A 13615-nucleotide genomic window follows, 5' to 3' on the forward strand; every position below is an offset into this window, starting at 1 on the left:
GTGCCGCGGTGTTTGTGTGTTGGGTGTTGTGTGTGTGCGGCGTTGTCTGTGTGTGTGGGTGTCTGTGTAGGGCAGTGTTTGTGGTTCCCAGTGTGTGTGTGGTGTGTTGTGCAGTGCGTGTGTGGCGGTGTGTGTGTGTTTTGGGGGGAGGTGTGCACCCCCCATCGTGCTCCATCCCCCATGCTGCGCACCCCCCATCGTGCTCCATTCCCCATGCTGCGCACTCTCCATCGTGCTCCATCCCCCATGCTGCGCACCCCCCATTGTGCTCCATCCCCCATGCTGCGCACTCCCCATTGTGCTCCATCCCCCATGCTGCGCATTTTTCCATCGTGCTCCATCCCCTATGCTGCGCACTCCCCATCATGCTCCATCCCCCATGCTGCGCACTCCCAAACGTGCTCCATCCCCTATGCTGCGCACTCCCCATCATGCTCCATGCCCCATGCTGCGCACTCCCCATCGTGCTGTATCCCCCATGCTGCGCACTCCCAAATGTGCTCCATCCCCCATGCTGCGCACCCCCCCATTGTGCTCCATCCCCCATGCTGCGCTCCCCCCATCGTGCTCCATCCCCCATGCTGCGCACTCCCCATCGTGCTCCATCCCCCATGCTGCGCACCCCCCCATCGTGCTCCATCCCCCATGCTGCGCACCCCCCATCGTGCTCCATCCCCCATGCTGCGCACTCTCCATCGTGCTCCATCCCCCATGCTGCGCACCCCCCATCGTGCTCCATCCCCCATGCTGCGCACTCCCCATTGTGCTCCATCCCCCATGCTGCGCATTTTTCCATCGTGCTCCATCCCCCATGCTGCGCACTTCCCAAACGTGCTCCATCCCCTATGCTGCGCACTCCCCATCATGCTCCATCCCCCATGCTGCGCACTCCCCATCGTGCTGTATCCCCCATGCTGCGCACTCCCAAACGTGCTCCATCCCCCATGCTGCGCACCCCCCCCATCGTGCTCCATCCCCCATGCTGCGCTCCCCGCATCGTGCTCCATCCCCCATGCTGCGCACTCCCCATCGTGCTCCATCCCCCATGCTGCGCACTCCCCATCGTGCTCCATCCCCCATGCTGCGCACTCCCCATCGTGCTCCATCCCCCATGCTGCACACTTCCCCATCGTGCTCCATCCCCCATGCTGCACACTTCCCCATCGTGCTCCATCCCCCATGCTGCGCACCCCCCATCGTGCTCCATCCCCCATGCTGCGCACCCCCCATCGTGCTCCATCCCCCATGCTGCGCACCCCCCATCGTGCTCCATCCCCCATGCTGCGCACCCCCCATCGTGCTCCATCCCCCATGCTGCGCACTCCCTATCGTGCTCCATCCCCCATGCTGCGCACTCTCCATCGTGCTCCATCCCCCATGCTGCGCACCCCCCATTGTGCTCCATCCTCCATGCTGCGCACTCCCCATTGTGCTCCATCCCCCATGCTGCGTATCTTTCCATCGTGCTCCATCCCCCATGCTGCGCACTCCCCATCGTGCTCCATCCCCCATGCTGCGCACTCCCCATCGTGCTCCATCCCCCATGCTGCACACTCCCCATCGTGCTCCATCCCCCATGCTGCGCACCCCCATCGTACTCCATCCCCCATGCTGTGCACTCCCCATCGTGCTCCATCCCCCATGCTGCACACTCCCCATCGTGCTCCATCCCCCATGCTGCGCACTCCCCATCGTGCTCCATCCCCCATGCGTCGCACTCCCCATCGTGCTCCATGCTGCGCACTCCCCATCGTGCTCTATCCCCCATGCTGCGCACTCACCATCGTGCTCCATCCCCCATGCTGCGCACTCCCCATCGTGCTCCACAGTCACACATCAGACAGTATACACGCACACATCTGATCGCATACACTCACACACACACCCCACTTCTCCCTGTGCCCACCGGTGGGCGGTCCCAGTAGCTGTGCTGCACGCCGTGCTCCTCTGCCGACACTCACAGATCCGATCGCATACACTCACACACACACACACACACACACACACATCAGAACACACTCACACACATCCGATCGCATACACGCACACACACACTGACGATATCGCACAGCGCTCACCCAATCACAACATCCGGAGATACCACATGCTTCCGGTCATGTGATCCTCCGGCAGGTCCTGGAAGATCACTGCACGCACAGGATCGCCGCCGAGAAGCAAGCGATATCACGGGATGTTGTGAGTGTGTGGATGCGATCTGATGTGTGTGTGAGGTGTGTGTGAGAGTGAGTGTGATCTGATGTGTGTGTGTGTGTGTGTGTGCGTGCGTTCCGCCGCTGCAGGACCTTGATGCGCTCACCTGGCAGCTGGTTATGCTGGTAACCATGCTACAATATTACATGGTTACCAGCGTACCCCGCCCCCGCTCGCACGGGAGCCCACACCAGCGTACGCTGATGTGGGCTCCCGGGGGTACAGCACTCACCTGGGAGTCGGTTCGGGGGAATGCGTGCGGGGGCGGGGCCAGAGCGAGCGTGCAATGCGTGAGGGGGGCGGGGCGTGGCAGAGTTGCCAATGGGTCCAGGGGGCCGGGGCGAGAGGCGAATCCGTGCTAGGGGGCGGAGCCGAGGCGAGGGGCCAATCCGTGCGGGGGGGCGGGGCGGGGCCATGGCGAGCCCAGCGGCCAATCCGCTGTTTGTCACCGTAAGGACACAATTTTGGAGCAAGACAGACAGACAGACAGACAGACTAAGGCAATTATATATATAGATTAGAAAAATTAAACAGGTCAATATAATAATAATGCATGGGACGGCATGTCTGTATAATGCAAGTATCAAATTAGTGATATCACATGATTCTTACCATTCTTCTAGTGAGAATCCAAGGAAAACTGTTGTAACCTAAAAGGGAAGAGAATAATATCACATATAATCAAGTGCAAGAAAAAAAATATACATGGCTTTCCACATCAGTATTGAAGGTGCCATTAACCCCTTCACCCCCAAACCGGTTTTCACCTTCCTGACTGGGCCAACATTTAACATTTTTAAACTCTGACCAATCTCACTTTATAAAAGCAATCACTATGGAACGCTTTAATATTTAACAGTGGTTCAGAGACTGTTTTTTTCATGACATTTTGTGCTTCAGGTTAGTGGTTAATTTTGGTCACTATAATTTACGTTTATAAAAATATCCAAAATTGCCAAATAAAAAAAAAAAAAAGTTACAATTTTGTCATTTCCGAACAGTGAAATGGTGTGTCCTTAAATCAGATAATAATGATATTATTACTACCATAGCGCCATTTAGTCCATGGCATTTTACAAATGAAAAGTTTATACATGAAAACAAGTACAACAATCATGAAGAATACAAGGCACTGACCGGTACAGGAGGACAAAATAGACATTTAGTAAAATGTGTTTTGTAAATGTCAGCAATTTTTTTTTAGAGACCACATCCCATTTGAAGTGACTTTGAGAGGCCTGTTTAACAGAAAACACTCAAAAGTGACACCATTCTAAAAACTGCACACCACACACTGCTCAAAACCACATCCAAGAAGTTTATTAACCCTTTTAGGTGTTTCACAGCAATTAAAAGAAATGTGGAAGGAAAACAAAATGTTACTTTTTTTCCTTGAAAAATATTGCTTTGCCTAATTTTTGAAATTTTAAAAAGGATAATTTGAGAAAATGAATGGTAAAATTAGTTATTCAGTTTCTCTTGAGTACACAGATACCTCATATGGAGGTGGAAAACTACCATTTGGGCATGTGGCAGAGCTCAGAATGGAAAGAGCACCATTAGACTTTTGAAGTGTAAAATGTCTTAATGGATGTCATGTCATATTTGCAGAGCAACTGATGAGCCCAAACAAGGAAAACACCCCACAAGTGACCCTATTATGGAAACTACATCCCTCAAAGAATTAATCTAGAGGTGTGGTGAGCACCTAGAACCCAAAAGGTGCTTCACAGAATTTTATAATTCTGTGCAATGACAAAAATACCACCACAAAAATATTGCTTTAAACCCATTTTATCCTTTTTATAAGGGTAGCAAGAAAAAAAAAGAATAGAAGGCACAAATTGTTGCACAATTTCTCCTGCGTATAGGGATACCCCATATCAGGTGGAAAACTACTGTTTGGATGCAAAGCAGGGCTCGAAGGGAAAGGGCACCATTTGAATTTTGGAGCATCATTTTAGTTGTAATAAATTTCAGAAGCCATGTCACATTTGACATGCCAAAACAAGAGAACCCAACCAAAAAGTGAACCTACTCTGGAAAATGCACTTCTGAAGTAATTTAACCTTCAGGTGAATCACAGAATTGTATAAACTTGTATAAATGTTGCTTCAGCCTCAAAGTTTTAAATCACAAAAAGGTTAATAGGAAAAAATTCAGAGTACAATTTGTTACACAATTTCTCCCAAGTTTAACAATACCCCATGTGGTTGAAAGTTACTTTTCAGTCACAGTGCAAAGTCCTGAAGGGAAAGAGCACCACTTTGGAGTTCCGATTTAGCTGGAATGCTTTGAGGCTGCTGCCACATTGGTAGAGCCACTGATGTGGCAGAAAATCAGACTCCTGACAATTGATCAAATTTTATAAAGTACATGTCAATGAATTCATCTAGGGGTGCAGTGAGCAAAATTCTACACCATTGGGTGGTGAAGAATAAATAATTTAATTTTTTCAAAGAAATTTCGTTTTCAATGTATCATATAGTGTGCTGTATAAGTTTTCCTGAGTGCGCCAATACCCTTAATGCATTCAGGAACTATTTTTGAGGCGCAGTGCAAAGCTGAGAAGGGAACGAGCGTCATGTTACAATTCAGAATTTACTGGAATGGTTTGCGGATACCATGTCACATTGGCAAAGCCCCTGAGGTGTCAGAACTACAGAAATCCCCCACAAGTGACCCCATTTTACAATTTGCACCCCTCAATGAATTCATCTAGGGGTGCAGTGAGAGGAAAAAAAAAGTGCCATTTGACAATCGTAGGACAGATTTTCCTAGAATAGTTTGTGGACTCCATTTGCAGAGACTAAAAGGGCCAGAACAGCAACAGAAAAAAAACCTCTCATTTGATTACATATTGGAAATTACTTCCTTCTGGGATTTAGTTTTTGGATGTAGTGACGATTTTGTCTCTGGAAAACACTCAAGGAGTCAAATGCAGTGAATGTTGCAGAATTAAAAATGGCAAGATTTCTTTTTTTTTTCTTTTTTTGGGGGGGGGGGGGAGGCAGAGAATTTGTGCTACCAGTAACATGGAAGCCCCTATAATTCTATTAACAGATGATGGACAAGAGTGGGGACTTGTTTTCTTGCAGGTTAGGTTGAATGCTATTTGAGGTACAGAACATTTTGAATCAGTTCACATTTATCCTGTGCTCTAATACAGAGTACATACAGGTGCATCTCTATAATTTAGAATATCATCAAAAAGTTAATTTCAGTAATTCAATACAAAAAGGGAAACACATATATAGTATATAGTCATTACACACAGAGGGATCTATATCAAGTGTTTATTTCTGTTAATGTTGATGATTTTGGCTTACAGCCAATGAAAACCCAAAAGTCATTATCTCAGAAAATTAGAATATTATATAAGTCCAACTGAAAAAATTATTATGACTCAAAAATCTTGGCCTACTGAAAAGTCTGTACAGTAAATGCACTCAATACTTAGTCGAGGCTCTTTTTGCATAAATTACTGCATCAATGCTGTGTGGTATGGAGGCGATCAGCCTGTGGCACTGCTGAGATGTTATGGAACCCCAGGTTGCTTTGATGACAGCCTTCAGCTCGTCTGCATTGTTACGTCTGGTGTCTCTCATTTTCCTCTTGACAATGCCCCATAGATTCTCCATGGGGTTTAGGTCAGGTGAGTTTGCTGGCCGATCAAGTACAGTGATACTATGGTTATTAAACCAGGTATTGGCACTTTTGGCAGTGTGGACAGGTGCCAAGTCCTACTGGAAAATAAAATTTCCATCTCCAGTTACTGCTCCCTGAGGAAGTGATGCAACGAAATGCGTGTCTGAGTGCGAGGTAGATCAGCTGAAGTTACAGTCCCTGTATCACTTGGTATGTTATTTTTCCCCAAATTTGTTCCACTTACTGATATTGGTTCCTCTGCTATAAGGCCTATTTGTATGCATATTTATTTGGATCACATTGCATATGGGTTAAATAACACCTCATATCTATTTAAACACTATGTGCCCATGTGCATAATATGTATTGGGGATAGTAGTAAGGTATTTGGGCTGGTGCAATGACATATGCGCTAATAGTACTTAATTGGTTTACATTAATCAGACCAGCACTTTACATTATCTGTGCCCCTTTATAACCTACATATTGGGGACACGAGTGAGGCACTTGGTTTTGTATAATTTTGAATGCATATTTTGGTTGCACTGTATATGGGCAGAATTGTACCACATAATTATTTAGCACTGTTTTCTCATAGGTATAATATGTAGTGTGGACAATAGGAAGGCATTTGGGCTGCTGCATTGACATATGAGCTAATATTTATCGTAATTTTTTACATTGCTCACACCAGCACTTTACATGATCAGTACCCTTCACAACGTATGTATAGTGGATATATAGGGAGGCACTTGTTTTGGTGCAATTACATATATGGGTTAAGCACATATTTGTTTACAGTATTAATAATACTAGCACTATATGACTTAAGGGGATCATGCAATATATGACTTAAAGAGATTGTGCAATAGTTTATCACTCCGGCAACCTCATATTTGTGCATTTTAAGCACCCTAACTAGTTCTTGAAAATGGATTTTTTTTGTCTGAAATTAAACTTTTGATATTATTGAAATAAAACATATTTAAGAATAGGATTTAATAGTCTGTCCCATTATTCCACGGATATTTCAGTGGATTTTTTTGGTGTTTAGAATCAAGAAGAAACAGCAATTCCGGATTATTTTTTTTTCCATTTTTAACTTTTTTGTTTCAACTTTTTTACTTGGCCCCTGTATGAGACAATAAGTCTGATCGCAGGTATAATGTATTGCAATGCAAACCTATCAGTGAGACATGAACCAAAACCTCTCAGACAATGCTTCTGGCATGGTGTAACAGGCTTGCTAAAGCTGGCTGACCCAGAGGTAGTCATGAAGACCTTGGGTTCCCATGGCAACAGTCAGTCTCCCGTGACCATGATGCGGGGGTTCTGATTGGGTGGCAGAAGGTGCACACTCCCTCTCTCAGCCTCCTAAACACTGCGATCGCTATTGGACATGGGGACCGTCCCTGGCTGGGACAGACAAAGCTCAGATATAACTTAAGCCAAGCTCTTGGTGGTGATCGTGCGGGCACAGCTCCTGTGTCCACATGACCGCCATGACATACATTTATATTAATCTACAGGAACCCCTACCTGACCATGATGGAAATGTACATCAGATGTCATGAAGGGGTTAACCCCTTCATCCCCTGCTGCTTTTCCATTCTTTTTCAGATTTGTTTTTTTCTCTCTTTTTTTTCCCCAAGAGTCATAACTTTATTTATTTTTCAGTCAATATTACCATGTGATTATTATGCTTATTCTTTTGTTGGACGAGTTGTACTTTTGAATTATGTCCTTCATTTTACCTTGTAGTGTACTGAAAAACGGAAAAAAGAATTCCAAATGCGTTGAAAGTTGAAAAAAAAGAAAAAAAAAAAGCAATTCCACAATTCTTTTTTGGATTTTTTTTACTTACCATGTTCACTATATGGTAAACTGATCTGTCAATAAAATTTCCCAGGGGAGTACGAGTACATAGATACTAAACATGTGCAGTTTCTGTTTTTATTAACCCCTTTATCACCCAACGATTTTTCATTTTTTCCTCCCCTTCTTGCAAGAGCCATAATTTTTTATTTTTCTGTCAATATAGCTATAGGAGGGTTTGTTTTTTTGCAGGACATGTCGTAGTTTTGAAAGACACCATTCATTCTGCCACATATTGTTCTGGAACACGTTGCTAAAAATAATTCCAAGTGCGGTGAAATTGAAAAAAAAAAAAAAAAAAAAGTGCAATTGCACATTTTATTTTAAAATTTATCATATTCACTATATGGCAAAACTGACCAGGGAATATGGTTTTACAAGTCAATACAAGTTTGTAGATACCAAATATGTAAAGTTTAACTTTTACGTAAGTGGTTAAAAAAAAAAAAAAAAAAATCAGAAGTTTGTATGAAAAAAAAAAAAAAAATTGCCCTGTTTTACGCTTTTCGTGCCATTTTCTCAGACCTGTAGCACGCTCCTTTTTCAGGATCTGGGGCTCAGTGACAGCTTTTTTGCGTCTTGAGTTGACATTTTTGGGTAGGTACAATATTTTGATCGTCTGTTCTTGCATTTTAATGCAACGTTGCAGTGACCCAAAAAACATAAACCCAACATTTAGATTTTTTTTCTCGTTAACCCTTTACAGATTAGATTAATTGATTTTATATTTTGATAGATCAGGCATTTATGAACTCTGCGACACCAAATGTAGTTTTTGGTGTTTTTTGTTGTTTTTTTAAGAATTGTTTTATTTTCAATGGGGAATCTGGAATTTTTTTATTTTATTTTGTTTACGCCGTTCACTGTGTCATAAACGTGATAAGACAGATTTATTCTTTAGGTCAGTAGAATTACAACAATACCGAATTTATATAGTGTTCTTTTTTTCCCTCTTACACTGTAAAACACAATTTTATAGATAATGCAAAAAATATTTTTTTTTGCTGTATTCTGAGCACTATAGAGATTTTATTTTCTGCTGATGCAGCTTGTTTTTTGTGGTTACAAGATGATATTTTCAGCTATACCATTATATTTATATGTGTCTTTTTGATCACATATTATTCCACTTTTTTGTCAGAAGTATGACAAGAAGGCAGTTTTAACTACTTTATTTTTTTATGGTGTTCACTGAAGGGGTTAGTAGTGTGACTGTTTTATAGATCGGGTTATTCAAGATGTGGCGATACTAAAATATTTACTTTTTTTTTTCTACACAAAATATACATATTTAATGGTATATTTCTTTCCACTTTTTTTGTTCTTCATTGTCTGATCTATTTTATTTAATATTTGTACACCAACATTGCAATACATTATATCTGTCAGTGCTGCTCTGACAGACGCATTTTAGACCATGCTCCTAGTATGTATGAGGTATGATGTAGTATGAGGTCATCATGACAACCTTGGGTCCCATAGCAACGATAGGTCCCACACTCCCTCTCCCAGTTCCCTAAATGCTGCGATCGATATCTATCGTGGCATTTAGAGAGTTAAACAGTCATGGACTGTCCCTGGCTGTGAGAGCTGGGGCTCTATTGTCATGTATGCAGAGCTCCCAGCGGTGACTGCACAACTCCTGTGACTGCACAAACACCAGGATATACCGGTTACGTCCAAGGTTGGACATCCCCGCCAAATAAGACATCCCGGAGCGTCCAGGGTTTTGAAGGTCTTAAAGGAAATGCATCAGTAGGATCAACCCTTGTAAGACATCTATATAGGCATGTAGGTCACAGCTGAATAAAGTGATACTTTGATATCTGCGATCCAATATCTTATTGCAGAGAAATCTACATTATATGTATAAGTGAGGTGTTAAGATCTATGAGCCAGACACTTATCTGCACGATATTCTGCCTACAGAGATTATTAAGTGAGATCAGCCATTACATACCACACAGATTATCACTATCCCCTTTTCATTTAAAATTAACTCTGGAGACAGATTCTCAGGCAGATTTACGCCCGGCCCATAGATCTTAACAGCTCACTTAGGGTACCGTCATACTTTAGCGACGCAGCAGCGATCTGACCTGGTCAGGATCGCTGCTGCGTCACTACATGGTCGCTGGTGAGCTGTCAAACAGGCAGATCTCACCAGCGACCAGTGACCAGCCCCAGCCAGCAGCAACGTGCAAGCGACGCTGCGCTTGCACGGAGCCGGTGCTGGAAGCTGCGGACACTGGTAACTAAGGTAAACATCGGGTATGGTTACCCGATGTTTACCTTAGTTACCAGCGCACACCGCTTAGCGTGTGCAGGGAGCAGGAGCCGGCAGCACAGGCAGCGTGAGAGCTGCGGAGGCTGGTAACAAAGGTAAATATCGGGTAACCACCTTGGTTATGCGATATTTACCTTGGTTACAGCTTACCGCAGGCTGTCAGACGCCGGCTCCTGCTCCCTGCACATTCAAGATTGTTGCTCTCTCGCTGTCACACACAGCGATGTGTGCTTATCAGCGGGAGAGCAACAATAAAAAAACGAACCAGGGCTGTGTGTAACGAGCAGCGATCTCACAGCAGGGGCCAGATTGCTGCTCAGTGTCACACACAGCGAGATCGCTAATGAGGTCACTGCTGCGTCACAAAAAACGTGGCTCAGCAGCGATCTCAGCAGCGATCTTGCTGTGTGTGAAGCACCCCTTACACATCAAGAGAATATGGATTACTCTGGAGTAAGACATCAGATTATAGATATCACGGTACCTTTTTACTCAACTCTCTATCTGCATGTCGATATAGATAGCTTAAGAGGGTTGATCCTACTGACAGATTCCCTTTAAAGTTTCTCTGTATTTCAATAGTCATTTACATGTATGCAGATGAGAAGTAGAATGTATTTAGCTAAAAACTGCACATTTTCTTAATGTATTGTAATCCAGCTTTGTGAATACTGCCGTACATCTGATTAGGACAATGATACTTTTTGAAGTGTTAATTATTGTGCTTACAAATATAATCATATGTTTCTTACCTTATTAAAGGTAAAAGGGACTTCTTTTTTCTCTCCTGGCTTCAAGCATGTGATCTTGAATGTTGCTGTGCCCAGAGTTTCATCCATCACATAATTTGCATCCATTAAGGTCACCTAGGAAAAATCCAGAGTGGTCCTCATAAATCAAAACTGCTGTAGTGTAGAAAAGTGGACACAACAACAACCCATTCATTCAAATAGATCTAGTAGGATTAGTGACAGGACACTGCCCTCTGCTGGCCAAATATATTGCTCAGGAATAAAGAATTGCCAGGAGCAAGAAATCGGCAAGTAGGTTCCTGGAGGAAAAAGATATTTGGGGAGGACGAGGTCAGGGAGGAGCAGTGACTCAGCAGCAGCAGGATATAAATGTCCCAGAGGTGACCAGAAGAGGAGCTTTGGCCCAAAACGGATAAGTGTGAAGACACGCACGCAGGGGTAAGGAAGGTTGCCTAATCTGCAGAAAAATCAAGTAGTCCTATTGCTGCCCCCAGAAAGACCATTCCAGGTAGTTTGGCAAACGAGTGCTCAGAGCCCCACTACCATACTAAAGTCGCAGACGTCACCTGACAAAACCCTGAGCCCAGTCTACAGTTAGGTCCAGAAATATTTGGACAGTGACACAATTTTCGCGAGTTGGGCTCTGCATGCCACCACATTGGATTTGAAATGAAACCTCTACAACAGAATTCAAGTGCAGATTGTAACGTTTAATTTGAAGGTTTGAACAAAAATATCTGATAGAAACTGTAGGAATTGTACACATTTCTTTACAAACACTCCACATTTTAGGAGGTCAAAAGTAATTGGACAAATAAACCAAACCCAAACAAAATATTTTTAATTTCAATATTTTGTTGCGAATCCTTTGGAGGCAATCACTGCCTTAAGTCTGGAACCCATGGACATCACCAAACGCTGGGTTTCCTCCTTCTTAATGCTTTGCCAGGCCTTTACAGCCGCAGCCTTCAGGTCTTGCTTGTTTGTGGGTCTTTCTGTCTTAAGTCTGGATTTGAGCAAGTGAAATGCATGCTCAATTGGGTTAAGATCTGGTGATTGACTTGGCCATTGCAGAATGTTCCACTTTTTTGCACTCATGAACTCCTGGGTAGCTTTGGCTGTATGCTTGGGGTCATTGTCCATCTGTACTATGATGCGCCGTCCGATCAACTTTGCGGCATTTGGCTGAATCTGGGCTGAATGTATATCCCGGTACACTTCAGAATTCATCCGGCTACTCTTGTCTGCTGTTATGTCATCAATAAACACAAGTGACCCAGTGCCATTGAAAGCCATGCATGCCCATGCCATCACGTTGCCTCCACCATGTTTCACAGAGGATGTGGTGTGCCTTGGATCATGTGCCATTCCCTTTCTTCTCCAAACTTTTTTCTTCCCATCATTCTGGTACAGGTTGATCTTGGTCTCATCTGTCCATAGAATACTTTTCCAGAACTGAGCTGGCTTCATGAGGTGTTTTTCAACAAATTTAACTCTGGCCTGTCTATTTTTGGAATTGATGAATGGTTTGCATCTAGATGTGAACCCTTTGTATTTACTTTCATGGAGTCTTCTCTTTACTGTTGACTTAGAGACAGATACACCTACTTCACTGAGAGTGTTCTGGACTTCAGTTGATGTTGTGAATGGGTTCTTCTTCACCAAAGAAAGTATGCGGCGATCATCCACCACTGTTGTCATCCGTGGACGCCCAGGCCTTTTTCAGTTCCCAAGCTCACCAGTCAATTCCTTTTTTCTCAGAATATACCCGACTGTTGATTTTGCTACTCCAAGCATGTCTGCTATCTCTCTGATGGATTTTTTCTTTTTTTTCAGCCTCAGGATGTTCTTCTTCACCTCAATTGAGAGTTCCTTAGACCGCATGTTGTCTGGTCACAGCAACAGCTTCCAAATGCAAAACCACACACCTGTAAATCAACCCCAGATCTTTTAACTACTTCATTGATTACAGGTTAACGAGGGAGACGCCTTCAGAGTTAATTGCAGCCCTTAGAGTCCCTTGTCCAATTACTTTTGGTCCCTTGAAAAAGAGGAGGCTATGCATTACAGAGCTATGATTCCTAAACCCTTTCTCCGATTTGGATGTGAAAACTCTCATATTGCAGCTGGGAGTGTGCACTTTCAGCCCATATTATATATATAATTGTATTTCTGAACATGTTTTTGTAAACAGCTAAAATAACAAAACTTGTGTCACTGTCCAAATATTTCTGGACCTAACTGTACATGGTCAAGTTGCAGATGTTGCCTGTCAAGACTAGAGATGAGCGAACCGGTCGTGGTTCGGCTCGAGTTCGGTTCGCCGAAGAGAGGTCCTGTTCGAGTTCGGTTCGTCAAACGTTCGACGAACCGAACTCGAACTGCATAGGAAACAACGGCAGGCATTCACAAACACATAAAAACACCTAGAAAACACCCTCAAAGGTGTCCAAAAGGTGACAAACAACTCACAACACAACACAAGCACATGGGAAAGTGACAAGGACATATACTCAGCGAAAACAAAAGAGCTGGACAGGGAAAAAGAGGAGGAGACACAGATATAGGCATGGCACGCCCTTCTAAAATCATGTAAAACACCGCAAAGTGACTCCAAGCGGAGTCTCCCTTTTTTCCAAAAATTGGGCCCCACACACACCCACCCATTCAGTGGCAGCACTTGTGCCCCAGTTGTACACTTCACAGCTAGATTTGCATCAAGCACATTCAAAAATATGCCATTCTTAACTGTCCCCAGGATAACACCCGGGTATGTAGCAAAGTCTTTGCTGAACCATGACTTGTTCATCTTGGCTCCTTTTAAAAAACACAGCAAGCAAGG

At 43.9% G+C, this 13615-nt stretch overlaps 1 protein-coding gene across 3 annotated transcripts in view; it reads right to left on the reverse strand.

Moving 5' to 3' along the window:
* The window catches only part of PLA2G4A (phospholipase A2 group IVA), a 337394-nt gene that overhangs the window by 172641 nt on the left and 151138 nt on the right, over positions 1 to 13615 (reverse strand). For all 3 annotated transcript variants that reach the window (XM_075320930.1, XM_075320931.1, XM_075320933.1), the window contains 2 exons: positions 10774 to 10887; positions 2824 to 2861 (listed from right to left, as the gene is read on the reverse strand). In XM_075320930.1, the coding sequence (XP_075177045.1) occupies positions 2824 to 2861; positions 10774 to 10887 (152 nt within the window). The remainder of the gene's footprint in view (positions 1 to 2823; positions 2862 to 10773; positions 10888 to 13615) is intronic.

The sequence above is a fragment of the Anomaloglossus baeobatrachus genome, chromosome 8 (assembly GCF_048569485.1).
Source record: "Anomaloglossus baeobatrachus isolate aAnoBae1 chromosome 8, aAnoBae1.hap1, whole genome shotgun sequence".
Taxonomy (NCBI): Eukaryota; Metazoa; Chordata; class Amphibia; order Anura; family Aromobatidae; genus Anomaloglossus; species Anomaloglossus baeobatrachus.